General features: G+C 43.7%; 1 protein-coding gene and 1 long non-coding RNA gene across 3 annotated transcripts in view; one reads left to right on the plus strand and one right to left on the minus strand.

Annotated features, from left to right (window-relative positions):
- Window positions 1-797: 797 nt before the first annotated feature.
- Window positions 798-6,392, minus strand: LOC308594689. Of its 2 annotated transcripts, none has more exons than XR_014011563.1 (2): window positions 6,159-6,392; window positions 798-956 (listed from the first exon to the last, which is right to left on the minus strand). It is a non-coding gene; the product is annotated as an uncharacterized lncRNA (long non-coding RNA). The 2 variants fall into 2 exon arrangements; XR_014011564.1 differs by lacking the exon at window positions 6,159-6,392 and adding an exon at window positions 4,718-4,781.
- Window positions 6,393-6,776: 384 nt separating this feature from the next.
- The window catches only part of ETFA (electron transfer flavoprotein subunit alpha), a 42,342-nt gene continuing 21,237 nt past the window's right edge, over window positions 6,777-27,881 (plus strand). The window contains exons 1-9 of the mRNA XM_081207900.1: window positions 6,777-6,926; window positions 13,496-13,645; window positions 14,446-14,527; window positions 14,619-14,701; window positions 14,990-15,089; window positions 21,313-21,423; window positions 23,402-23,503; window positions 25,963-26,031; window positions 26,441-26,523. Coding sequence (XP_081064026.1) covers window positions 6,882-6,926; window positions 13,496-13,645; window positions 14,446-14,527; window positions 14,619-14,701; window positions 14,990-15,089; window positions 21,313-21,423; window positions 23,402-23,503; window positions 25,963-26,031; window positions 26,441-26,523 — 825 coding nt within the window. The 5' untranslated portion in view covers window positions 6,777-6,881. The remainder of the gene's footprint in view (window positions 6,927-13,495; window positions 13,646-14,445; window positions 14,528-14,618; window positions 14,702-14,989; window positions 15,090-21,312; window positions 21,424-23,401; window positions 23,504-25,962; window positions 26,032-26,440; window positions 26,524-27,881) is intronic.

A 27,881-nucleotide genomic window follows, 5' to 3' on the forward strand; every position in this document is an offset into this window, starting at 1 on the left:
CAACCTGAGTCGGCCAGGACTGGACCTAATGGTCAGGGGTCCCTTTACCTTTACTCTGAGTAGGACTAATACTGGATACGGCCCTACGGTTCAAATCCTTATTCAGTCAATGGTGACCTTGGGTCAGTTGCTGCCTCTCAATCAAGCCCACCTTGAGGAGTTGTGAGGATAAAACTGAGAGTGGGGAGAACCATGTGACCAACTTGAACTGCTTGGAGGAACCAAGGATAATAATAATAATAATAATAAAATAATAATAATAGGAGGAATATGTGTTTCCTGGGTCACAGGTTGCCCACCTGTAATATAGACAATTTACCATAATTTATTTCATTATCTCTATTTTGAACGTTGTGCTCTGCTGACAAAAAGCAAATATCTACAATTCTATGATTCTATGAATCTGGAGAACATCCACAACGTGTTATCTGTCTCAAAAAAAGGAAACTTTATGGACAGAAGATGGTCATTAATTGATTTCTGGTTTGCAAGGGTTATGGGTGTATGTCACAAATCCATATGGCCTCATGATGCTCGCCACATTGATCCAATTGATTTGAAACTAAAGGAAAGATACATGCTGTTAAGTGCCTCTCAAATGTTTTCAAGGATCTATAACAAGTGCTGTTGGGGGAAAACTGGGCCGCTCGCCCTGAACTGGCCATTCACACACACATCCAGGTTTTTTTTTAAAAAAGAACCTTCAGTCTTAAAAAAAAAAACCTAGTTCCTACAAAGTATAGTGTTATCTAGTTTTGATTGTATTCCAGGACTAATTATTGACGACTCTGCTGTGCTTCCATGGAATCATGCTCTTATTATTCATAGCATTGTTTTTATCTCTGTGAAATAACAATTTCTTCAGTCTGCATTATTTTCTTTCTTAAGCTGTGGACTGTACGATGTCAAACAGGCAAGCCATTGATAGTTTCTGTATCTCTCAGACATCTGTATTGCTATATGAAACAAAACAAAACAATTTAATTAAAAAAGAAGAAAACAAATGAACAAAACAATCACTTTTAAAAAACAAATTTCCCCCAACAAAACTCCCCTTCTACGGTAAGGCAGCTCGCTCATTCTCTGAATGTCAGGGGGCCCTCAGGACAGGGCCTTTTTGTGGGTGCACTTCTGCAATATGTCATTGACACAATAAAAGCACATTCGTGGTGGATTTATACTGGACCGTCCACACCCCATTCACCTTTATTAGTTGTTCTGTGGCGCCCCAGTGTTACAACATTATTGCAGTCTGGAGGGGCACTCTTGTGCTGCAGTGCAGCAAAAACAAGACAATCCTCCCCCCCCCCCCGAACATTTGTGGCCTGGAAAGTGACAGGATTTCACCAGAAAGCTATGGAACAAGCACAGATTGGAAGCAAAGCAGCATGGCCACCCTGAAACATTTGCAGGCCCAAACAGCATTGAAAGCAGGATCACATCTATCCACCCCGACAGCATCGTGAGCACAAATCATCACGAATGCACAACAAAAAGGATGGCTGGATTGGCCCCACATCATTATGTAGCCAAAACTAAGCTGTCTATATTACAAATGGCCTGTCCACACACAGGGCTAAAAGAGAGGGGTTGTCAAAACACTTTGAGAATTGTAGTTCCATAAGGTGGACTGGGGTCTCCAAACAATTCTCAGCGCCCTTAACTGACTATAGTTCCAAGGATTATTTGGGGGAAGCCAAGGTTACTTAAAGTGGTTTGATCCTGCTTTAAATAGATAGTGCAGAGGGGCCTTTGTGGCTTATTCTGAGATGCTACAGGCAGGGTGGCCATCGTATCTGCTGGGTTTTTAACTCAGGAAGCTGCCATAGCCCTTTAACATTGTGGAAGCACACAGCTCTGCCCATGTGGCTGCAGTTGTGCCCAGTTCTTTTTTTTTTAAAATGATATTTATTAAAGGTTTAAAAATTACAGAAAAAAGAAAAAAGGAAGACAACAAAACAATTTACAATACATTAAAGAAAAAGCATAGAAAACAATACAGTAATACAACAAAAAAACACACAATAACATTAAAACACACATCCAATGTTCCATAACTTTATCTTTCTTTTACTTGTTTCATCGACCTGCTCACATCTCCCTTCTCTGTGTTCCCATTTCAAAATCTTATTCAGCAATGCTTCACCTTCTCTCAAAACTTGTTTTAAATTATATGTTTCAGCTATTATGTCTCCGATTCTTCCCTTTATTTATCAGATATTTAAGCTTGACATAATATTGTTCTAGTTTCACCTTTGTTTTTATAAACCAATTATTTTCACAGTCCTTTCAGCTATGTCACTAATGCCATATTATCTTTATATCCTGCATCATTCTAACCTTCATACAATTTACAATATTTTTGCAAATAGTCCTTAAATTTCTTCCAGTCCTCTTCCACTATCTCTTCTCCCAGGTCTCGGATTCTGCCAGTCATTTCTGCCAGTTCCATGTAGTCTATCAGTTGCATCTGCCATTCTTCCAGGGTGGGCAAATCTTGTGTCTTCCAATATTTTGCGATGAGTACCCTTGCTGCTGTTACTGCATACATAAAAAAAGTTCTGTCCTTCTTTAGCACCATTTGGCCAACAATGCCCAAAAGAAAGGCCTCTGGTTTCTTAGGAAAGGTATATTTAAATACCTTTTTAAGTTCATTATAGATCATTTCCCAGAAAGCCTTAATCCTTGGGCATGTCCACCAAAGGTGAAAAAATGTTCCCTCAGTTTCTTTACAATTCCAACACTTATTGTCTGGCAAATGATATATTTTTGCAAGCCACCTGTAAATCATTTTCATAATATTTTCTTTCAAGGCATTATATGCCGTGAATTTCACACCGGTGGTCCATAACCGTTCCCAGTCAGCAAACATGATGTTGTAGCCAATGTCTTCAATGTTGTAGCCAATCCTGGAGAAGAGTGACTAGTGGGGTGCCACAGGGTTCTGTCTTGGGCCCGGTCTTATTTAACATCTTTATCAACGACTTGGATGATGGACTCAAGGGCATCCTGATCAAATTTGCAGATGACACCAAACTGGGAGGGGTGGCTAACACCCCAGAGGACAGGATCACACTTCAAAACGATCTTGACAGATTAGAGAACTGGGCAAAAACAAACAAAATGAATTTTAACAGGGAGAAATGTAAAGTATTGCACTTGGGCAAAAAAAATGAGAGGCACAAATACAAGATGGGTGACACCTGGCTTGAGAGCAGTACATGTGAAAAGGATCTAGGAGTCTTGGTTGACCGCAAACTTGACATGAGCCAACAGTGTGACGCGGCAGCTAAAAAAGCCAATGCAATTCTGGGCTGCATCAATAGGAGTATAGCATCTAGATCAAGGGAAGTAATAGTGCCACTGTATTCTGCTCTGGTCAGACCACACCTGGAGTACTGTGTCCAGTTCTGGGCACCACAATTCAAGAAGGACACTGACAAACTGGAACGTGTCCAGAGGAGGGCAACCAAAATGGTCAAAGGCCTGGAAACGATGCCTTATGAGGAACGGCTAAGGGAGCTGGGCATGTTTAGCCTGGAGAAGAGGAGGTTAAGGGGTGATATGATAGCCATGTTCAAATATATAAAAGGATGTCACATAGAGGAGGGAGAAAGGTTGTTTTCTGCTGCTCCAGAGAAGCGGACACGGAGCAATGGATCCAAACTACAAGAAAGAAGATTCCACCTAAACATTAGGAAGAACTTCCTGACAGTAAGAGCTGTTCGACAGTGGAATTTGCTGCCAAGGAGTGTGGTGGAGTCTCCTACTTTGGAGGTCTTTAAGCAGAGGCTTGACAACCATATGTCAGGAGTGCTCTGATGGTGTTTCCTGCTTGGCAGGGGGTGGGACTCGATGGCCCTTGTGGTCTCTTCCAACTCTATGATTCTATGATTCTATGATTCTTGCGCCCATTTTATCATAGCTGATTTAACCGTTTCATCCTGAGTGTTCCATTTTAGCAGCAAGTTATACATTCTTGAATTACCTTAGTTTTTGGTTCTAACAGTTCTGTTTCTAGTTTCGATTTTTCCACCTGGAAGCCTGTTTTTTTGTCCTTATTAAAAACCTCCCTAATCTGACCATAATGTAACCAATCCCGCACTTTATCCTTCAATTTCTCAAAACTCTGCAATCTCCATGTGTCTCCATCCTTTTCTACTATCTCCCAATATTTTGGCCAATTGGCCTCCATATTGAGTCTTTTCTGAGCCTTAGCTTCCATTGGTGACAGCCACCTTGGGGTCTTACTTTCTAATAAATCTTTGTATCTTGTCCAGACATTAAACACTGCCTTCCTGACAATATGGTTCTTAAAAGCTTTATGAGCTTTAACCTTGTCGTACCACAAATATGCATGCCACCCACAGTTGTGCCCAGTTCTTGTCTCTCTTGAGTTTCATGAGTAAATTTAGGCAGGTCATTGGTTTTGGAATTGATCTGTCTCATCTGCTTTCTCCATGCACTGGAACGCAAGCCACATTCCAAGGAGCTATCCTCTTAATCACTTTCATATTTTCCAATGAAATTCAAATCCCAAGTTAAAGACGCTCAATTCCTTAAAAACTCCTGAAAGCTCATAAATCACGCAGGCAAGTGAAGGAGCCTCCAAATCTGAAATGGGCTCTGCAGACTTAATGGGGCTTGTGCTGGCTCTTGGAAGGGGCGTCGGCTGAAGGAGTAGTAAATCTGTCCTCTGGAAATGGGGATACCATACTAGGCTGGTGTTGCATGACTGGTCTTTGAAGTTGCTGGGTCACTTAGACAATTGGCAGGTCCTGCAGTAGCGGGGCAAGAGGGGGGGGGGAGAAGCTTAATGTCTGGTCTTTCTGACCCTGTTCCAGCCACCTACGCACAGATGAAAAGGAGGGCCCCCTCCAAGTTTCAAGCAGATGCAAGCAGAGGGAATGGGAGAGATTTACTGTATGTTCCACTTAGATACAAATGTTGGGTTTCTTGGTTTTGGCAAGATATGCCAAGCACAGCTTCCAGAAATTGGCTGAAGGGGGTGGGAGAGAGACCTCATTTCAATTTGGTAACCAAAGGCCCATGCATTTTTTATTATGGGTAGACATGCAAGAAAGTGGAATACAAAAGCTCTTGTGTTTTTCCTGAAGGGTCCTTGCTCAGGGATACAGGATACTTCTGACTAGGCTATGAAGAGGCAGGAATGCCTTGTGGGGACTGAGAAAGTATGGTTAACCAAGAAACAAACCATGTGGACCCCGGCCAGGTGTGAGAATGGGCACTCCTTTGTGTTCCCCCACCCACGGGGCCAACAGAGTTGTGTTGACCTTGGCTGACAAGCCCACAGCTGTGCTCCATGTCATCCAACCCAAACTGCCTTCAAGCTGCATCAGGTTTCAGAGGTTCTTAATGTGTGCCTTGCAACAGAGCACTGGCTTGGCCTCAATCCGTATCAGCCACATTGAAACTTTCTTTTCTTTTCTTCCCCAAATCTCTGTTTGCAATAGCTGATGTGGTCTTTAATGAATATGGTGCCGAATGGGAGATCTGAGTCCAAATCTCAGCTTAGCCCTGGGTGCACAACGTGGCTTTAGCTAAGGGCCCTTCCAGATGTCCTTTATATTGTTCATTCATGACAATTTGTTACCTCCATACCCCTGCACATTTAAAGCACATGGTTTCCTACTTAAAACTAGTTAAAACATGTACAATGGGAATAACGACCATCCTTTACAAGATTGTTGTACTCAATAATATACATTAAAAGCAGGACATGCATCAAAATGTAGCAGTATGTCCTCAGCCCCTAACAGCCCCATTCTGTTCAGGGTTCCAGCCAGCAAGGCAACCATGCCTTCCTTTGGAATACTATTGGTGTTAGGGGCTCACACAGCCCCCTCTTGATTTCCACCTTTTCTTTTCCAACTTTTCCCCCTGTAGCTCCTGGTACATACCCAGTCCTCACTGGGCTGTTTTGTGTGTGGGTTGCCAATGTTTAATCATTTTAAAAATACTATTTTTGACCTGCAGAGCTGAAGCAGGGCACACACCAGCCAGCGGATTAGAGCATTGCTGGGCTGAATTGTGTATGTTTGTTTTTTTGGTAAGCCACTTTGAGAATCACTTGGGTACAAATCTTAAAAAACAATAATCCTATTGCACCATCAGTGTGCATGACAACATACACTTACTTCAACCAGCTGCACCAGGCAGGCTTTTGATTAACAAGCTGGGTACTTATGACAAGTTGAAAAGCATAAATGAGTCTATGGCAATGAGCATGTGTGAAATCCGATGAAGACAGTTGGGCCTACTTCACAGTCAATGTGCAAGGAAAGGGCTGGTGCTGTGTTTTTATTGTAACTACCTGTATGTGATCTTTTTATATGTATTTTAATTGTACGAATCCTTGTTTCTAATGATTGCTTTTTGTATGCTCTAAGCTGTTTGTTTTAATAGTAAGCCACTTTGAGTTCGGGGGGGGGGGGGAGATCTACATTAATATAATAAGAAGCCCGCCAAGGTGGCCGCAAGGTGTAGTCTGCTCACTAACTTGGGCGGCTTCTGGCCAGGGAACCTGGGCTCCGCCTGCAGCCTGGAGGGCCGGGCGCTGCGGGCAGCCCTGCGAGGGAGGCCGAGGCCCAAGTGGGCGCGGGGCTCCCTGAGGCGGCGACTGGGAGGAGGCCCTTGGGGCCCGGGCGGCGGAGCCAAGCGCCTTCGGCTCAAGAGCGCGCGGCTCCGTCGGGCCCCTCAGGCCTCCCCCCCGCCAAGCCCGCCCCCGTTCCCTCCCCTCCGCGCCCCTGGCCGCCTCCTTCCGCGAGCTCTCGCGAGATTTCTCTCCTCAGAGAGGGCGACGGGGCGGGGCTTCCTCTGGGGCGGCTGAGGCGCAGGACGCGGCGGCTTCCAGCGTCGCCATGTCTCCGGGGCTCCTCAGGGCGCAGCGCCTGGCGCACAGGGCGGTGAGTGGCGGGACTTGCGCGGCGGCGGCGGCGGCCTCCTCCTCCTCTGTCGTCTTGCGCCCGTCTCCCGCCCGGCAGCTCCGCCCAGCCTCCCCGCCGGGTGGGCCGCCTGGGGCCAAGGTCGCGCCGGGGCCTGGTTCCCTCGGCCTGGCTCTGGCGTCGCAGAGGGGCGGGGAGGATCCAGGCGGGGAGCGAGGGCCGGGGGGGGGGCGGTGGGAATTGGGCGGCCGCCTCACAGGGGGGTCTGGAGAATGAGAATAGGGAGGAGGAAAACCAGTCGTGCCGCCTGGAGCTGCTTTCAGGGATAAATGTCAGTGTAACCTGCGTCTCCCAAGCCCGGTGTTTCTCGGTGTGTTTCTTTTACATTTCAGCATTGCCAATAAGCCCACAAAAATTCCTGACCGGCACATTCCGCCCCCCGCCCCCGTAACCAAAGAGGCTAATAGTCTTGTTTTTATGTGGGCTGCAGAAAAGTGGACTCCCCTCTCCTCTGCAATCAGAATGAAAATGCAGGATGCTAACCTCTTAGCAAGAGTTTCATATATGTGAAATTTCATATATATGAGTTTCATTCATATGTGTGTGACGTTTAAAGCATCCCAGAAACCAGATAAAGTGTTCCTCCTTTGCCAGCCCACTCACTCGCCTGCATGAGTGACTTTCATGATAATATTGTGGGAAACGGGGTTCACAGAATGTAGATTGGTTGATCTCCGGGTGGCTTGCGGGAGCTCTCAACAATTTCTGATTCACTGTTACGTCACAAAAGCAGCTACTAAAAGACTCGGGGGGCTGTGAGCTGATTCTGGTCCTGAATTTCCCCCCCCGAACTGAGCATGTACTCGTGCACTTTGTACTTTGCGGGGTTGGTCTTCTGTCTCCTAAACTTGAGTATGGTTGGTAGACCTTGTACTACCGGTAGTTTAAACAATGTAGTTCCTCCAAGTCAGATCTGTCCACCACTGGTGTGTGAGATGTCTTATTCTCAAGAGTGTCACCCCCATTATTCCCTCTGTTCCACCAAACACATGGGGACCCCCCACAAGTAAAATTATTTTTCCTTCTTAGTTGATGTACAGTTGTACATAGATGCTTTACACTTCTGTGAGATTTGCTCTTGTTCTTCTTTAGCCAATGTAACTAGGGCTGGGTGATACCTGGTTTTCAACATCACAGTATATCATCAGTTAAACACTGCAATATACTGCAAATCACAATGTCTGAAATAACCATGGAGCTGATTTTCAACTTCGTGATATAGCACCAGCTATACTGATATCTGAAATAAGTCTGATACTGATGTCTGTAATAAGGATGGAACTATGTAGAGGCATTGACTGGCTTCATGGTTTTTCCCACATTGTGATTTTTGCACAGCACACACATGCACCATGATTCACAACATATTGCCAGGTCAAAAATTATGAAACAATATCATGAAATGAACTTCATTTTTGGGCGCTATAGCAATATATTGCCCAGCCCTAAATGTAACCTGTTCATGGTCCTCTGGTATCAATAGGCAGTGGGACCCATTGGTTCACATCTATGGGTTAAGGTTAGTACATGTGTAAATATGACACTCAACATGTCATGTGAAATACGAACAATCTTTGCAATAGTTGGTTAAATGTTCAGTGTCTGAAACCGGACAGATTGTACACATCCTGTTTCTGCAGCAATGTCTTAGTAGCTAAATGCTTAAATCTCGAAACAGTTGCCTTAATGTGGCACTCTGATCTTATCCTGCCAGTCTTACTATACCATACTAGTCTAGCTCATTGACTGGTAGGGCCGCTCTAGGTTTTCAGCAAGAGAGAGGTCTGTTTCATTTGACAAAATGGGCTTCCACAAGTTTGCAGAACACAGTTTCAAATATTAGCAATGCAGCAGTGTCTATCTTGTGGAATTTTATGCAGTGTTACAAGAAGCATTAATAATAATAATAATAATAATAATAATAATAATAATAATAATAATAATAATAATGTAGTAATAGTTTTTATCCCAGGATGCATTCCAGTCAGGCAAAATTACTTGAGGCATGAAGCAGTGAGGATGTGGCCTGTGAAGTGGGGGATCTGAAGCCTGGATAGCGAAGGCTGCATGTGGCTTCCTATGCTCCTCCATGTCCTTGAGACAGAGGGAAGAGTATGTATTAATGGAGTGATTTGTAGAATGGGAGAATCTGATGACTCTGTTCTGCGACTTGCAAAGAATGATGGTTATAGGACATTGTATATGTGGAGCTGTAGTGGTAGTAGTATTGGTAGTGAGAGACTAGGAACAGGAATGTAGTAGAAAATGAAGGTGGTACAATAGGTAATAAAAATGTTCAGGGAAAGAGATAGTGAGAAGGAAGCGGTGAGGATCTGTGTGCCAAGTACACCATGTCCAAACTGCTGCTTGGCCAAAATTCCATTCAGGCATCTCCAGAAAGATACTCAGAAAGATTTAAAGATTCTGAGCTAAGGAGAAGAACAGCATTGAAACAACCGCATTGTTGCTTTTTAAAATTGTTTAAAGACATTGGAATAGCTAAAATATTTGATTTTATTTCTATACGATCATCTAAGTGTGGAAATTTGATGGATAAAATATATACCATAGATTCCGGCATATTAGGCGACTGGGCCTATAAGACAACCCCCCAAATTGGCAGTGCCAATTTGGGGTTTTGTCTTACAAGCCCAGTCTTATATGCCGGGTAGGAGGAAGCCAGCTGGCGCGGTGCGGAGCCCGCCGCCTGCTGCTGCGGCAGCTTCGGCAGCCTCCAAAGCAGCAGCGGGTGGCGGTCTCCGCGCCAAGAGGAAGCCACCCGGCACCCACTGCTGCCTTGGAGGTAGTACCCGGCGTATAAGACGACCCCCGACTTTTAAAAAAATATATATAATTTTTATTAACAGGCCAATCAAATCACATTATTTCCAAATCACATTAGTTCCAAATTATACAGCCAGATTTTTAAATTTTTGTTGGGGGTACCCATACTTCAAGCTCCGAACAGGGGTCCAAGCATCACTTATATTGCTGCTTTAATTAGACAGTTCTATCCAGTTCTGTCCAGATAGTCTCTTTGTTACTTTCCTCATCTTCTTGTTGTTATCATATATTCCTTTCTTTGTGATCTCTGATAATCTTCACAAGCGGGTTGAAAACAAACATCCTCTGTGTGGGTTTTACACTCTCCAAAAATCATATCACATAAGGACAGACGCCATTTCCACACCTCCGTAAAGAACTTTCCCTCAGTCTGTCCCCAGGCTTGCCAAGCATATCTCAGAGGGCTCTGCCAGGTCTAGATCACATTCCGATCACCATTCACATTCCGGTGACCCTGGTCCTCCTCCCCCCCGTCCTTCTTAGGCAAGCCAGTCTTAGCGAGACGCCATTTAAAACTGCGTCATAAAACTTTCCTCCGTTCTCCGATGTTTACCAATCCTCTCTTTGATCAATAATTCACTCCACACAGTTCTTGAATTCCTGCTTGTGATTAATAAATTGCAACGATTCTTCTCTCTGGGGTGGAGGGTTATTAATACTCACATAAGGCAAAAAAAGGAAAGTTTTTTCCTCCACCCCCTTTCCGTTTCACTCCAAACATACCAGTCTCTTAATGGTGATTCATCACTTGATTTATTTGTCCCGCCCGTCGCTTCGCTCACAGAGATCCATTAATCAGCAGTCTTTATTCCCGCTCTTCGCTTGATGTATGTGCTTTAGCTTCTTTCCAATTATATATTTCCAATTATATATTTCGAGCTAAAGCGAACCACTGCGCTGATTGGAGACAGCGTCAGGAAGAGCCGACTTCACCCGAGGGCTTGTGCCAAGTTTCAGCACCCCCTTCTTTCGAATCCGGGGGTGAATTATGGACACCGCTGGCAAGGCAGTCCCCCCCATCTCCTTGGGGGGCGGGGCGGGAAGGCTGCATGCTTCCCATAGCAGCCTCTTAATTACCTCGTGTGGGTCAGAGAGATGTTATTGTCGGCCGTCTTCCAATGCGCCACCTGGTGGCCCCCGACCCCCGACTTTTTAACCTCTTTTCCGGGATTAAAAAGTCGTCTTATACGCCGGTATTTATACTTTACATTTATATCACATCTTTTCTCCAATGAGCTCAAGGCAGCATGCATGGTTCTTTTCCCCCGCTCTTCCCCCCTCCATCTTATCCTCACAGCCATCCACTGAGGGTAGGTCAGATGAGAGAGAGGAACAGGCCCAGGGTCGTCCAGTGGGCCTTATGGCTGTGCAGTGTTTGTGCTCTATGATGCAGCTATGCCCAACTAGGGAGTAATATAGTGCAAGGCAGGGTTCACACTGGAGGCAAGGGAAGTCTCAGTCTGTGCTCTGGGGAACATAGAGCTCTCGACTGTCTTTCATTGGAAGCTTTAAAACAGAGGTTGGATGACCACCTGTCACAGAGCCATTGATTTTCCTGCATTGTAGGGGGCTGGGCTAGATGACCCCCAGGGTCCCTTCCACCCAACACTGGAAATTCACCAGGTGCATTTTGAACCTGGCTATTGGCCACCTGTGACCAAGTGAAGATGTCTGGGTGCCAGGATGGCGCATGACCTCTTCACCATCTGGAGGTGCATGCCTAGGGATCCTTGGATCTGGACTGTTTTCACACACTAGTGACACACCCTATAGAATTGTATCCATTATATTTTCTCTGCACAATCAAAATGAATTTCAGGAAACAAAAAGTTGTATTGAAAAATATGCCTTTCAAACCATCTGGCCCCAAAATGGCAATTAGGCATTCCATTTTGGTGACTCTAATCCTGGTTTAAGGAGCCATTTGGCACCTAGCTTATATATCTGAGTTTCTAACACTGTTTCCAACTCTACAGTTTCATTATTCTATGAGCAAGGAACAACCTGAAAATGGGTCCTCAGTCACATGACCTAGCAACCCAGCACAGGGGTTTAGAATAGGTTCAAGTCTGTCCCTGCGCTGTCCAACCCTCCTCTTCCTGGGACATCCTTTTGGGGGACTTAACCTGGCTTTGGTTCAACTGGCTTTGGCTGAGCTGGTATAGAGGACTTACCCCACAGCATCTCCAGCCGAACTGACATGAATAACTTCAGCCTGGGCTCAGCTGTAGATCTGCCTGTTCCAAACTCGCTCATCGTGGCAGGTCTTGGGTTTGGAGCATGCTATAAATAGGTATGCCATCAGATTTAAATGGAAGTTCACAGCACACTTACCAAGGGAAGGCTCAATTCTTTGAACACTTAAAAAAAACCATTTTGCATGAGCCGATGATAATAATGAATGAATGAAAAGTCCTTGTTACGTTCCACATGAAGGAATAGTGAAGAGGTTGATTTATTTTTATGTAATCTCAGAAATATTAATAAATCAAACCCTCCTTTTACCCTGTTAAATGACTAAGTTACAAAGAGCATTTCTGCTTCTTTGGATTTATTTTAAGAAGTTTACATTATGCTTTTTTGGTAAATAGATAATTATCTATGCTACAAAACTTGTTATAGGAAGACTGAAGCTTATCCTATAACAACCATTCCTCTGACTGTATGTTCCCTCCAACAAACACCAGATTTTCTTTTAAAATACATTTTACTTTGGAATCTTAAACTCTAATCTTTCAGTGGTTCTGCACATTTTGCTTGTGACCGGACTATAAATTTTAGCAGGTGTGGGCTTTTTGCCATGAAAGCATGGATTTATTAATCAAACAGTCCATACATGCTTGTAACTTTTATGAAAAATGATTTATGAAACATAATCAAAAATATGGTTTTTGATATATATTGGCAGTAAGTAATTTGTTACTGGCAATTCACCTCAATGATTTAAAAATCCTTGACTCCTTGATGTGATTTAATATACTTAAGTTGGAACATGAAGAATTTTACAGGAACTTTTACACTTCTGATCATAGTTACAAATTGTAGCCTAATTCATTGTTGCATATAACAATTTGTCTTGGATGACTACATAAATTGAGTTCAGTGACACCTCCTGTGTATGCTAAGCGTGTATTGCAAATGTCAGTTGAGAATAGTGAGTGGAATCTGCACATTGGTTGGGGAGTGTTGGGGAGAAAGACCCACCAAGTTAGGGAGGAAACCTTTGGCCCTAGAGCTCCAGCAGTTCTGAGATAGTTGGGGAGGAGCATCTTTGTGCTGTATAGATATTGGGGTAAAGGTTGGAAGGGAGGATTTGGAAAAACTAATGTAAGAACATGCACCTTCTGGCTTGTGCTGTCTGAGTATGTTTTGCCCCCAGCTGTTTCTGGTAGGTCCTTAGCATCTGGATTACAAGGGGCCTTGGGGCATGGAAAATCCTAGTTAAACAGAGGGGATTGGGCAGAAGTGTCAGAAAATGCACCTGCTCTCTAAACAAACTATTGGTCGAGATAAGATTGCTGACTTACGTGATTTCATACCATATCATTCAAAACTCAGAGATTCTGCAAGGACATCTGATATGAAGGTGCATATGCCTGCAATGTTAACTTCACCAACAGATTAGTTGAATTTAAGAGCTACAAGTGTTATTGTTAAACCCTCTTCCCTCTTCTCTTGTTTTAAAGGTCTCCTTGCTTCACCGGTTTCAGAGTACACTAGTAATAGCCGAACACACAAATGAGGCTGTTTCACCTATTACATTAAATACCATCACTGCAGCAAAGCGTCTTGGAGGGGACATTTCATGTTTAGTAGCTGGCTCCAATTGTGAAAAGGTAAAAACATTGAAAAGGGGAGGAGGAAGGGAAGTATGCTTTCTGTATTCTGAACTTGTTATTTGTTTAAAATATTTGTATCCTGCCTTGAGGGAAGGAGGGGTGGGGATTCAGATCAGTGGAACATAGTCATGCCTGATCTTTTTTAAAAGACTGCCCAAATATCATTTTTTTTTCTTTTCAGGATAGGCACCTTATTAGTGATGATAAATGAGATCACGTTTATGACAGTTGTTCCATTGGCTTTTATTTCTCTGAGCAAATGATATATCCAGTTGTTTATAGGCATGCAAATCACCTTGTAATGGATTGATGTCCTTATATAATGTATGCTTAAATACAAATATATGCTGGGTTTGGGAATTGTAAAAGCAGCTTCTCTTATCTACAACTACCATGATAAAGTTGAAAAATTACCAAAAAACAAAATCTAAGGATTTGTCTAGTAAAAATGGTTAACTAGTTTGGCAAAGAGAATCTCAAACTTGCATATATCAGTCAAAATCTGGTTGATTTTTTTTGAGTGCTATGCTAATTTTGCATTTGGAATGCAATTTGACTCTTGGTGCTTGGGTGCTGGTTTCAGCCAAAATAAAGTATATGTTGAAGCATGTGTCTGAATGACACTTCAGAGAGAGTGAGAGTGTTAAAGCAGAATGCTGCATTCTTTCCCCCCCTCATGCTCTATCAGCCCAGGGAGTCTTCTCTTACTATTTATTTACCACTCTTGCCAGTAGCATCTGGTCACAGCAGTAAGGTTTTGCATGCACAAATAGTGATAATAAACCTTTCCATTGCAGGTAGCTCAAGAGCTGAGCAAAGTGCAAGGGGTTGTCAAAGTTCTTGTCTCGCAGCATGATGCATACAAAGGATTTCTGCCCGGTGAGACTCATTTGCTTGTCATTAGGATTCTCTGCAGTCACCACTGTGATGGAAAATATAAGGTGTTTTGACCAATATGTTTCATCCCCAGAGGAGCTGACTCCATTGATTCTGGCAGCCCAGAAGCAGTTTAATTACACCCACATCTGTGCCGGGGCATCTGCTTTTGGGAAGGTGAGCATATATAACATCCACCACAAATCTGTTGTTCCAAAGAGATTGATCCCTAAACTAATTTATAAATTATGACTTGTAATTATTGCATATTGATATATACAGGACTTTTCTAAAACATTTAGTGTGCTGCTTCTATAGCGCTTCCATTACTTTCATTTGCCAGATACGTGTTTAGTGTATTGTCTCAATTTGTAATTTTTAGCAATAAAACTAGAGTAGTAGTCAGTGTTATGCAGGTTTATAACTTGTTAGCAACATTTGCTTCTATCTGTTTCATTTGTTTAGAATCTTCTTCCCAGAGTGGCAGCTAAGCTTGATGTTGCTCCTGTCTCAGACATAATTGAAATAAAGTCTCCTGACACATTTGTGAGGACAATTTATGCAGGTGAGTGTTGTCAGTCTGTATACCATATATAGTAAAAATAATAAAAAAATTATTTATATCCTGCCCATCTGGCTGGGTTTCCCAAGCCACTCTGAGCGGCTACCAACAGAATTAATGGTTTAATAATAATAATAATAATAATAATAATAATAATGCTGCGATAAAACATCAGACATGAAAAACTTCCTTGAACAGGGCTGCCTTCAGATGTCTTCTAAAAATCAGATAGTTGTTTATTTCCTTGACATCTGATGGGAAGGCATTCCACAGGGCAGGCACCAATACCGAGAAGGCCCCCTCCCTGGTTCCCTGTACAGTGGTACCTCGCAAGACGAACGCCTCGCGAGACAAAAAACTTGCAAAATGAAAGGTTTTTTCGTTTTCGAGTTGCTTCACAAGACGAATTTCCCTATGGGCTTGCTTCGCAAAACGAAGCTTGCCCCCGCACCCCGGACCTCTTTTGAAGCAAGGGGCGGCGGGGCTGGTTGCGTTGCCAGCCCCGCAATCTCCGGGGACAGAGGGGAAGGCACGCGCACCTTCCCCTCTCTCCCCGGACCCCTTTTGAACCAAGGGGCGGCAACGGGGAGAAGCGATCTGCTCCTCTCCGCCCCTTGCTTCAAAAGAGGGGACAGAGCGGCGCTTCCCCTCTGTCCCCAGAGGGTCTCCATAGGAACGCATTGATTGATTTTCAATGCATTCCTATGGGAAACCGTGCTTCGCAACACGACAAACTCGCAAGAAGAAAAAACTTGCGGAACGAATTAATTTCGTCTTGCGAGGCACCACTGTATCCTCACTTCTTGCAGTGAGGGAACCACCAGAAGGCCCTCAGAGCTGGACCTCAGTGTCTGGGCTGAACAATGGGGTGAAGACACTCCTTCAGGTATATTGGGCCAAGGCTGTTTAGGGCTTTAAAGGTCAGCACCAACACTTTGAATTGTGCTTGGAAACGTACTGGGAGCCAATGTAGGTTTTTCAGGACCGGTGTTATATGGTCTCGACGGCCATTCCAGTCACTTGTCTAGCTGCCGCATTCTGGATTAGTTGTAGTTTCCGAGTCACCTTCAAAGGTAGCCCCACGTAGAGTGCATTGCAGTAGTCCAAGCGGGAGATAACCAGAGCATGCACCACTCTGGCGAGACAGTCCGCAGGCAGATAGGGTCTCAGCCTGTGTACCAGATGGAGCTGGGAGACAGCTGCCCTGGACAGAGAATTGACCTGCGCCTCCATGGACAGCTGTGAGTCCAAAATGACTCCCAGGCTGTGCACCTGGTCCTTCAGGGGCACAGTTGCCCAATTCAGGACCAAAGAGTCCTCCACACCAGCCCACCCCATCCCCCCAAAACAGTACTTCTGTCTTGTCAGGATTCAACCTCAATCTGTTATAGAGGTTTGCATTAGGGCATCTAACATCGCTTTGGTAACAGGAAAAGTGGAAATGGCTTTTCTGACGCAACTAATAGGATCATCCCTAGTACTGCAGGATTGTAGTTCAAAGTCCCAAGAAACCAGATATAGCTTCTTAATTAACAGAATCTGCTGACATGTATTGTATTCCTGTTAATGCATTTCTGATAAGATTTTGCAAACTGTAAGCCATTCAGTTAGTTCCTTTTATTTAATATGGGTTACATTAGTTCTGATTTCAGTAATCCATAGGGTTATCTTTTTTCGTTAGGGAGACATTGATACAATTATTTGTAATATTTAATTGACTTTCCCTAATTATTTTGCTGCCCTTATTTGTCTAGCCTTATCGTGCTTGTCTGATCTCATAATTTAATTTGGACATGAAAGCATTAGCTTCTATGGCTTCTAAATTTGTTATGGCAGGATTTATTTCCTTCCTTTTGTCAGTGTTCCCTTGCCTTCAAAGACTGATGGATTGCTTCTAGGTTTTGATGTACCTTCTAATAATTTCCTTATACATTATTTGTGCTTATCTATTACTAGCAATGTCTGTCCCCCCCCCCCAATATCTTTTTTTCTGCCTCTTTCATCATCTCTTGTAAACATACAAGTGAGAAGAACCACATTGACAACGTGTTGGGTTTTTAATGAATTAATTGGAGACTTAACATCCCAGGTTTTAATGATTGGTCTACCCAGATGTTACATACTCAGTTGCTAGATTTTGTGCTGCCTTGATGGGTATTCGCCGAAGGATGGTTTATACAACAAACTAGGCCCAAAATGCAATACCTGTGCTCCTTCACGCTCCCTCCCTTATAATCGCTTTTAACTGTTTATCCTTGTTCTATATGTTAAAGTTATGCATAATATAATCATCTTTTAATCACTAGTTTTTATTCTTTACCTGTTTTAAGTCTTATATGTTCAGTTTATCTGTATGTTTTTTCTTATGCTGGTCTGTGACCGAAATAATTTGATACTACAGTGATACCTTGTTTTGAGTCCGCCCTGTTTAGGGTCCAGTTCATCCAACGTCTGCGGCAAGCCCGGAAGTACCGGAACAGGTTACTTCTGGGTTTGCAGCACGCGCAGAAGCGCTAAATCATGCTTCGCGCATGCACAGAGCGGTGCTTTGTCAAGCGTCCTTTTCATCGAGCGTCTGGGGCTCCGGAACGGATCCTGGATGCAAAAGGAGGTGGGACTTGCAAGGAAACATGTTTAGGACTGCAGTAGGTCTCTTACTGGCAGACTTTCTGAAGAACAAATAGGTGTAGTATGACATAAAAAGCATCAATTATTTCTGAGAGTTGCCTTTTTATAACTTACCTGTAAAGTATGGTTGAAGGAATTAAAAGTGCAGCACTTTTAATCTTTTCTCGTTTCAAATGCAAACCAAATTTGTCAGTAGTTTCTTCATGGCAGTTGTGACTTTCTGAGCTTGTAACATTCTTTTGAAAACATAACTTCATTTCCTTGGAATGAGAATCACAGTGAGCATCCATCTACAAAGTCTGCCCAAGTTTGTTTGTTTCTTTAAAAAATATTTTTATTAAATATTTTCTTTTTACTTTTACAAAAGTACATGCTTTGTCTCTTTTTTCAGGTTGTACAGTCTTTCTTACAAATCAGTTACATTTGTTGTGAGACATTAGTGTTGAGTACAGTATAAGGTTTGGAAAGAAGAGGGGGGAGAGGAGGGGTGGGGTGGTGAGGCTTATATTCTCTTGTATGGTAGGTTCTCTTACTATTCGTTTATTACATTTCCTTGGTAGTGAGATGTATTAGGGAGCAGGGTATGGTTAGTTGTCCGAGGTTGGCTGCAGTGAGGTTTGTTTGCATTTGTGGGGGGACGGGGCTTGTTGGGTCAGGTAAGCCAGATTGATTTGTATGTTGTTGTTGGGTTCTTGTTGTTATCTTGTTGGCTGTGATAAAGGGGAGCCATACTGGGGTGAAGGCGTCCTCTTCTATTTGCCCCCATGTCAGTTTCAGTTTATTGGTTAGCTTTTCTAGCGAGCTGATATGGACTTGGAAGGAGGTTTAGACCACATTCTAGTCCATTGGGTGGGTTAATTTCGAAGCCTATGTTGTGCTCCCATTGTTCTTTGATTGCGTCAAGGGGGTTTGTAGGATTTTGGAGCAGTATTTTGTATATTGTGGATACCATCCCTTTACTGTATCCCTCTGCTGTCAGGAGAAGGTATTCGAAAGTAGTCAAGGGCCTAGTGGCTGCTGATTTTACTGTTGGATTGTTTAAAAAGGCATGGTGATGTGTTAGCCAAGGTATTTGGTTGTCCCTGAGTTTGTCTTGTTTTTCTTGTGTTGGTATAGGTTTGTTGTTATGTTAGAAATCTTTTAGACAGTGTAGGCCTTTGACTTGCCAGGTTTTTATCTGGAGGTTTTGTGCTGCGTGTTGGAATAGTGGGTGATAGATAGGCAAGGGGGTTAGTGGGGATGGAGATAGTTTGCCTGCTTTTTCCCTCCATGCTTTAAGCATGGACTGTGTGAACCTGTTCAGTGTTGCTGCCCAGGTTTGTTCATATCTCACCACCACTTTCTGAGCAAATGTTTCTTAGTCATGGAGTCAGTGGATGGCCATGAGCATTTTTTTTGAGCAGGTTTACGTGGTAATGTTAATAACTTAATAAACCATGTTTTATTTTCCCAAGCTCAGGCACTGGGTTTGCTTGCTCACTTCTCTCCTTGCGAGCAGCTTCAGTGTTTCTGCCACGGTGTATTAAAAATGTTCCATCTGGGAAACTGTGGCTTAATCTTGGTTGACTAATGTCACATCTGAAATAGAACAAGTCTCTCATTCTTAGCCTTCAGTCCTTTGCACATTTCATTTGGGAGTAAGTCTCAGGGAATTCAGTGGGGTGTATTTCTGAGTAAACCTGCATAGGAGAGGTCGGGTGTACAATGGAAGTAGGAACTGCATGCATCTGCTGCGCAAAACATTTTTTGTGGTTGGATGGCTACGGTACCTTCATGCTGAGGGAATGGATGTTTTTTCAGATACAGTGGTTCCTCGTGTTACAAACACCTCGGGTTTCAAACACTTCGGGTTACAGACTCTGCTAACCCAGAAGTAGTACCTCTGGTTAAGAATTTTACCTCAGGATGAGAATAGAAATGGCGTGGTGGCAGCGGGAGGCCCCATTAGCTAAAGTGGTACCTCAGTTTAAGAACGGTTTCAGGTTAAGAACGGACCTCTGGAACAAATTAAGTTTGTAACCAGAGGTACCACTGTACAGTGGTACCCCGCAAGACGAACGCCTCGCGAGACGAAAAACTCGCAAAACGAAAGGTTTTTTCGTTTTCGAGTTGCCTCGCAAGACGAATTTCCCTATGGGCTTGCTTCGCAAAACGAAGCTTGCCCCGGGTCTTCTCTTTTGAAGCAAGGGGCGGCGGGGAGAAGCGATCTTCTCCCCGCAGCCCCAGGTCCGGGGACAGCGGGAAGCGCTTCCCGCTGCCCCCGGACCTCTTTTGAAGCAAGGGGCTGCGGGGAGATCGCTTCTCCCGGTGCTCCGAAGCCGGGCGGGGGGGAGGGAACACCTGCCCCCACCGCCCGGCTTGGGAACGCTGCTCCGAAGCGGGGCGGGGGGGCGGGAACACCTGCCCCAGCCGCCCCGCTTCGGAATGCTGCTCCAAAGCGGGGCGGGGGGGAGGGAACACCTGCCCCCATCGCCCGGCTTCGGAACGCTGCTCCGAAGCGGGGCGGGGGGGGGCGGGAACACCTTCTGAAGGCGGGCGGGGGGCGAAAGTCTTTGTCCCCCCTGCCTGCCTTCCCAGGGGCTTTTAAATCGCCCCGGACAGCGGAGAAGTCCTCCGCTGTCCCGGGGCGATTTTAAAATGCCGCCCGCCAGCATTTTAAGATCGCCCGGACAGCGGAGAAGTCCTCCGCTGTCCCGGGGTTTTTTAAAATGCTGGGGGTGGGAAGAAAAGCCTTTGTCCCCCCCCCCAGCCTTCAGAAGAGGTCCGGGGACAGACTGTCCCCGGACCTGGTCTGAAGGCGGTTTCCCTAGGAACGCATTAATTGATTTTCAATGCATTCCTATGGGAAACCGTGCATCGCAAGACGAAAAACTCGCAAGACGGAGAATCTTGCGGAACGAATTAATTTCGTCTTGCGAGGCACCACTGTACTTAGTGTCTAGTGGTACTTCTTCCTTTCCACCATCAGGATCACAACTGAAGGTTTTGTTTTGTTTTGTTTGTACTATGCTTTGTATTTTTGTGTTTTTATATTGTAAACCACCCTGTGATCTTCTGATGACGGGTGGTAGAGAAATTTAATAAATAATAATAAGTAGTAGTATTAATGAGTTGTCTGAAAACTTGAATGTGTCCAGTGGTGCTTAGTGGGGTGCCCAGGGCCTGGCGGTGTTGCACACCTGGCTTCCTGATGGTGTCTCTGCCACTTACCAAGAGGTGGCGGGACGAGGTGCAGGGAACTCAGTATGTGCCGGCATGGCAGCAGGAACCTTGGATGGGCTGCACCACCAGGCCCTCACTCTGCCCCCTCCCCCTGTCCAGAAGCGACAGCGAAGTTCACTGTTGAGATGCCAGGTGTGCGCTACACCAGCATGCCTGAGACACCAGGGAAGGTGAACCCTTGCTGTGTCTTACTGAAAAATTCTTCTGTGACACCAAGGAAATGTAAACCTATTCTGAGTCCATTTTTTAGTCTCTTAAATTTTCCTGCCTGAAAGGATTGTTTTGTCTAAGCAACAGCATTACTGCCCTCTGCTAAAAGCAGCTGATCATTGCAGTTTGCAATTTTATTTTCACAGAAAGTGTGGTCTTTTTATAGGAAATGCCCTGTGCACTGTGAAGTGTGATGAAAAAATAAAGGTGTTCTCTGTACGAGGTACTTCCTTTGAGGCTGCATCAATGAGTGGTGGTAGTGCTACAACAGAGAAAGGTGAGTGTTCAGTTTGTCTGAGTTTTTTTCCTTCTCAAGTTGAAATTGGAGTAAAAACATTATTGTCAAATAAAAAGACAAAGTTGCACAAGTTTGCATTTATTGAATTCTTCCCTTTTTACACTTTGCCACTCTTTGTCTCCTAGAGTCCTCTTAATTATTCCACATGGATATCTCTTTTTTTGTAGCCGTCTTGGGTCAGGTTACATGTAAAACTACTGTATCAAAATTGTGAAGCCATTTTGAATGGTTCAGTTGATTCAAACAAAAAGGAGAGGCTTTCCCCATAGATGCTGGAAAGGATGCATGTTTGTTATTCTGTTAGCCCAATGCATTTCCTGCCAAAGTAAAATTCCCCTTCCCCCAAAGTATGCATCACACCAGGTCTCTTCTACAGCTCATGCTCCATTAACCTGCATGCACTACTTTTGCCCCAGCCAAAGCATCACATAACCGTACCAAGACCATATCTTAAACTGAGTGGTGTTTCACCCTTGCTGTTTCCTCTGTGGTGGTGATGTGCTTTATTTCTGTCATGGAGAGTTAGAAATGTCTGTATTCTTGTTTTTGTTTTATTATGAATTCTTATGTTCTTATTTTGTATTTTCGTGTCGTGAACTACCCTGTGATCTTCAGATGAAGGACTGCATAGTATACTATACTGCATACTGTAACAACAACAACAATTGCAACAGGCTAAATTGTGGATAACTGTGTACAGTCTGTAAGCCTATCTGTAAGCCTTATTCAGGGGCTTATCTGTAAAAGAAGTAAAAGGACAACACTTACTAAACCACATATAAAACACTTGTAAACTGATTCAAAACCTAGTTTTGGCTGCTTTGATGTAATAATAGACATGATGTAATAATAGACATGCATACTTGGAAATAATCCAGTAGAAATAATTCAGACTTACTTCTGAGTAAACATCTTAGTGACTTCACGTGTTGATTTATTTGCTATATGAGCCCTAATGTTTCTGACGGGCAAAAACGCATGGCGGCATTTGTGTGTGTAAACTAGATCAGTTACCTGCATCTAAAGGACAATTAAATGCACTACTACCATGCTGGATACTCGCTGTTTCTCACTGTACATTTCCTTCTGGCAGTCTCAGTTTCAGTTGTTTTTATTTTATCTCTTGTTGTTTGCCACCCTGGGCTCTTTTGGGAGGAACAGTGGGATAGAAATTTAATAAATAAAAATTCCTATTTAAGTCTTGGTATATTTTGAATGAATTCATATTAACACCCAGAGGTATAACCATATTGATGTTTTATTTTATTTATTGCGTTTTTTAAATGGAGGAAGGACTATAGTTCAGTAATACTTCAAACCCTGTCATCTTCAGGAAGGGCTGTGAAAGACTGCTTTCTGAAATGCTAGAGAGCTGCTGCCAATCAGTGTAGGCTGGGGAAGGGAGCATTTGGCTTTCCACACGCTGCTGGACTACAGCTCCCATTATCATTGACCCCTGTCCCTGTCCCCTGTGGCTGATGGGCATTGGGAGTCCAACAACGTCTGGAGGGCCACAAGTTCCCCATTCCTAGTCTTTATAGTACTGACTTAGATGGAGCAGTGATCTGACGTGGCATAAGGCGGCAGCTTAGGTCTGCTAATTTTTTTAATTACTTGAGGTTTGCCCAACCCCCCCCCCCCATTAATTAAATGTACAGAAAGTGAGTTGGAAGGGACCATGAGGGCCATCTAGTCCAACCCCCTGCGCTGCAGGAATCTTTGGCCAGAGGTGGAGAACATACAACTCTGGGATTAAGAGTCTCCTGTTCTTATTGACTGGACTGTAAATAATTTTTAACATGTTTTTGTTTATTAATGCAAAGATGTAAGATGAGCTGATATATATAATATCGCATATACTGCAGTGTTTGGGCATGGAGGTCGTTTTTATGGCTACGACTTTGTACCTTTCAAAAGCTCAGTGTCTTTTCTTTGTTTTGCTTTTTGATATAAACAGTTTCTGCAGCTTCACCAGCTGGTCAGTCTGAATGGATCGAACAAAAGTTAACAAAAAGTGATCGGCCAGAACTGACTAGTGCGAAGGTGGTTGTTTCAGGTGGTAAGTAGTGGCTAATTGGCTAGAATTGTGATGAACTAGTGGTGAAATTTCTAGCAAAGTAGAAAATAACGAAAACTTTGTTATACAGTGGTACCTTGGTTCTCAAACTTAATCCATTCCGGAAGTCCCAAAACCAAAGCGTTCCAAAACCAAGGCCCGCTTTCCCATAGAAAGTAATGCAAAACAGATTAATCCGTTCCAGACTTTTAAAAACAACCACTAAAACAGCAATTTAACATGAATTTTACTATCTAACGAGACCACTGATCCATAAAATGAAAGCAATAATCAATGTACTAGGCTATAAAATAAATAATACAGTATTGTAGATGATAAAGATAAAAATTGTTATTATTTTCTTATGTGCACTGATGATAGTCACTGTTTGGATGGGGGGCTTTTATCCATTTCTGCAGTCATACAATCAATCAGTAGCTGAACTGGGTTCCACACAGTCACAGAAACAAATTAACTGAAAAAGCCTCAAAAACAAAAATGCAAAATAAAAAGCAAATACAAAAGCGCCAAATACAGTGGTACCTTGGTTCTCGAACTTAATCCATTCTGAAATGTTTGAAAACCAAGGTGCGGCTTCTGATTGGTGCAGGTGCCCCAGAAACAATAGCCGACAAGTGCATCAGACGTTCAGCTTCTGAAAAATGTCAAAAAACCAGAACACTTCTGGGTTTTCAGCATTTGGGAACCAAGGTGTTTGAGAACCAAGGTACCACTGTACCTTCTACCATACCTAAAGAATTCTGACCAGTAATTTGTAGTTGGAAGCTGGAAAATGAGAAAGTGTACAGTTCATTAAATTGGTGTGGGATTGGATAAAGTAAAGGAACTGTAAATATCAGCATTTGTCTTGTAATCAGCATGAATAATAAAAATGCTAGAAAAGCTTAGTTTGAAGAGTGATCTGCTTTTACAGTGAAGGCGGTTTGCACGCATGACAGGTGTCCCCTGCAATGATGCAGGGGTTACATTCCAGGCCCCTCCCCATAAGTAAAATCCCGTAAAAGGAGCAGCCTCTAAAAAGCCTCTGAACGCACACATTTTCCTGCTGTCCACCTCTCTCCCCCACTCCCTCTTCACACCTCTTTTTTCCATTAGAGTTGGAGCTCTGGGGCTGGCTGGAACCTGGAGGACACGTGGAAAAGTGGTTGCTTCTGCTGCTGTTGTCTACCCCACTTGTCAGTTATTAGGCAGAGAGACTGAGCAGCGTAATCAAAGCCTCGCTGCGCCTCCAGTCTCTTTGGGGCTTCCTCTGCCCTCACTGGATGTCCTCTTTGGGCTTTGGGGAGGGGGTCTCCTCACAAGCCACAAGGACTCTCCAGTTCTCTCCTGCCATTTCCTGCTATGATTCTATATATTTAATTATGTACTGGTGCTGCGCATATACATGGTCATGTGCGATTAGAACGTGCATAAGTGGGATGCCTATACTACAATAGCACAACTAGTTTATCACATCTATCTCAGGAAAAAATAAAATAGCAAAAAACAGTACTCTACTTTATTACAGTCGTACCTCGGAAGTCGAACGGAAACCTAGGCTCGACTTCTGATTGGTGGCAGGAAGCTCCTGCAGCCAGTTAGAAGCCGCATAAGCCGCGTTGGACGTTCAGGTTCCAAAGAACATTTGCAAACCAGAAGACTCATTTCTGGGTTTGCGGCGTTTGGGAGCAAAAACCTTTGACTCACAAGGCGTTCGACTTCCGAGATACGACTCTACTTGAAAGCTGTAACTCTCAAGCCAGCAGGGGGAGTGAAGTGCAAGTTACTATGCTCTGATTCCTCCATTTTTTCAGTTATGGTAGATATGTAAATAAATGTGTAACCTCTATCATTCTGAAGAAATAATTACATTAATCTCAAACAGACAACATTCATGTTAAGGCTGGTGACAAAAACCAGTCACCCCTGGCTCCATGCCTGAAAAGAGCACAACAGGGCATGGGCAAAAGTAGCAGAGTAGCGTGGAATCCCGTGGAGTTCCAGTGTAAGAAAACACACACACAGGAAGCAGAAGTTCTTCAGTAAAATTTTACTGACGTTCTTAGAGCATAAAATGGTTACAAAGCCCAGTATTCTTGCTGGATCTCCAGGCAAAGTCCAGACCTTCACTCTGAAGAGCATGTCCAGTTGCAGAGCCAAAAACCACAGACTGTACTGAAGAGGAAAGATAGAAGGAATACAGAACGATTCCGTAGCAGGATATTTATCTCCTATTCTGAGCATTTTGACCTTGAGTCTCATATGACTGATAAACTGATAAGGTTCAGTTGGAAAATGAATTGTTCCTTGGCTGGGATGTGTATATGTGCCTGACAGAATGCACTGCAAAAATTGACAGTGGGGTGGAGCGTACAACAACACTTTATTACGGTCATGTATTTAGCCTGACTCAGAGATTTCAAGGCACTGGAACATATCTAACCTCTTACCTTACTTTTAAGGACGGGGCTTGAAGAGCGGAGAAAACTTTAAACTGCTGTATGAGCTTGCGGATGAGTTGCATGCTGCAGGTAACAACTGCTTTTACTCCTTGGTTCTAGAGCAGTTAGGGATGCTCTCTATCCTATGGGCATATCTTTTGAAGTGTGTGAAATTTGGCTGGAGACTTTTGCGCATACATTAGCTTGGATCCTAACTTCCATGAGGGGCGTGTACTAGGGCTTTCTTGCTGCTGCTTTATGGCTCCCATCCTGATCCCCTCACCTGTCCCTGAAGGTTGGGGGCCTAGAGCTCCTGAGGGGCCTAAAGCTGGAAGGGTGAACTGGGGAAAATCAGGGAGCCCCACTTTTGCTGGGGCAACCCAGTCAGATGGGAGGGGTATAAGAAAGAAATGGTTGTTACTAATGGGAAGACACATAGGATGAAGCATTAAATGTTGGCTTCTATGTTTCTTGAGATAACTCTTTTTTTTGCTTCTAGTTGGTGCGTCTCGTGCAGCTGTGGATGCAGGCTTTGTACCCAATGACATGCAGGTTGGACAGACAGGCAAAATTGTAGCACCAGTGAGTATTCAAATTATTTTTGCAGAAGAGACTGGTTAAAATTCCCTGGAATAGTTTGGAGGACCATTGCCTTTTCCTAATGGAGCTGTAGGTAATGCCGTCTCCAGGCTTGCACACAGCCTGCCCGCTCCCCCACCCGCTTTCCCAGCCTGTAGTACCAGCCCTTTTCTCTTCATGGTGTTGCCTTACCTTGGGAAAGATTCCCTTCTGGTGCATGGTATTATTGCAGCAATTTAAGTCGAGCTTGTCATAACTAACTGTCATCACCCGCAGAGCATGTGACATTGGTGAAATGGGTGTGGTTTTCTAAAGTAGACTTGGCCTGATTTGAACAGAGTGACAGAAGCTTTGCCTCTTGGTATGAAGGGAAAAAAGGGAGTGTGATGGAACCTATTGTAACCTCTTAGCTTAGTCATTTAAAATTTACAGCAAACAAACAAACCTAAGCTAGGCCTCAGCATCTTAATACAGCCAAACAAGGGGCATATCTAATGCCAAAATCTTTACTGCTTCATTTATTTCCCTCTAAGAAGGCACATAAAATAATTAACAAAAACACGCATTTGCTGTGCCAGTTATTTTTTAGAAAGGTATTTAGAGAGCTCTGCCTTATTTGTCCTGAATGATGCAAAGCTCTGAGGGCTAGGATACATTTCCTAATCTTACGGGATATGTAACAAGAATGACTGCAATTATATATTTGTTTGCATGGTTTCAGCTCTAAATGCAACATCACTGGCCTGTTTTGTTTTCATTCTTCCATTCCCAGAACTGCAGCAACTTGACTGGTTACATATTTGTTTAAGGGGCGCAAATAGATACTACAAGGTTCTATTTAAGGCAGTGGCTAATTCAGAACAAAACACAGAATGGCCTCATAACGTAAGAGGAAATTGAATTTTGGTTTTGTGGACCTAGATGCAGATTTTAAAATCACAATACTGGCATAGGAAAAATATTGGAGACGGGAGACTTAATCATTCCAGCGTAACTAGTTGCTATAATAAACATTTGGCATGCCTAATGAAATGGCTGCCCCTTCCTCTTTTAGGACATTTAGAGGATGCTGTGTGAATTCTGAGTACTAAAATTTTAAACTTACCTGGTATAGAATCTGAAATTGGGGGGGGGGGGCGTTATCCACAATATGGGGAGTTTCATATTTAGGCACCTCTGGTTTTTGCAATAAGTTGTGTTTTGTGTACAACTGCACTTAGTAATATCGTGATGCAGTATGATCTTCTAGGCCAGGGATGTCCCAACAGGTTGATCACGATCCAATGGTCGATTGCAGTGGGTCTGTGGTTGATTGTGGGATCCTGCTTCCCGCCTAGTTTGGGTCCCTACAAAAAAGCTCA

The sequence above is a fragment of the Podarcis bocagei genome, assembly GCF_964188305.1.
Source record: "Podarcis bocagei genome assembly, chromosome: 9".
NCBI lineage: Eukaryota > Metazoa > Chordata > Lepidosauria > Squamata > Lacertidae > Podarcis > Podarcis bocagei.